At 40.4% G+C, this 356-nt stretch overlaps 1 protein-coding gene across 1 annotated transcript in view; it reads right to left on the reverse strand.

The window, feature by feature from the left end:
• The window catches only part of LOC119594226, a gene marked incomplete at its 5' end in the record, with an annotated part of 14551 nt that overhangs the window by 432 nt on the left and 13763 nt on the right, over positions 1-356 (reverse strand). Inside the window, 1 exon segment of the mRNA XM_037943296.1 lies at positions 1-294. Coding sequence (XP_037799224.1) covers positions 211-294 — 84 coding nt within the window.

The raw sequence follows: 356 nt of genomic DNA on the forward strand, positions 1-356 counted from the left end.
TTGACTAGTTCAGATTTCAAATGTTTCCGCAAAGAACATTTTTTCCACTCTATGGCTTAGGACGAAATCCCATGGCTCTGAAATCTATTTTGACATTAACTTCAAATTCCGAAAGAAGCACTGGACGCTGCCTAACACCACTACAGCTTCTTCCTTCCCTTCTTCACATTTGTAGCACCGAAGATGAGGTGCATTCATGCCCCCAAGCCTTCACACAGTCAACCCTTCAATCATGTACATCTTGCGGAAGGTGATGTTAATTCTCTCAGAAGCCACGTTGGGTTGCTTAGGGAACTGCGAGGATAAGATGAAAAAGGTAATTAGGATGGATTTAATGATAAATGAAATAATAAAAA

The sequence above is a fragment of the Penaeus monodon genome, chromosome 33 (genome assembly GCF_015228065.2).
Source record: "Penaeus monodon isolate SGIC_2016 chromosome 33, NSTDA_Pmon_1, whole genome shotgun sequence".
Lineage (NCBI taxonomy): Eukaryota > Metazoa > Arthropoda > Malacostraca > Decapoda > Penaeidae > Penaeus > Penaeus monodon.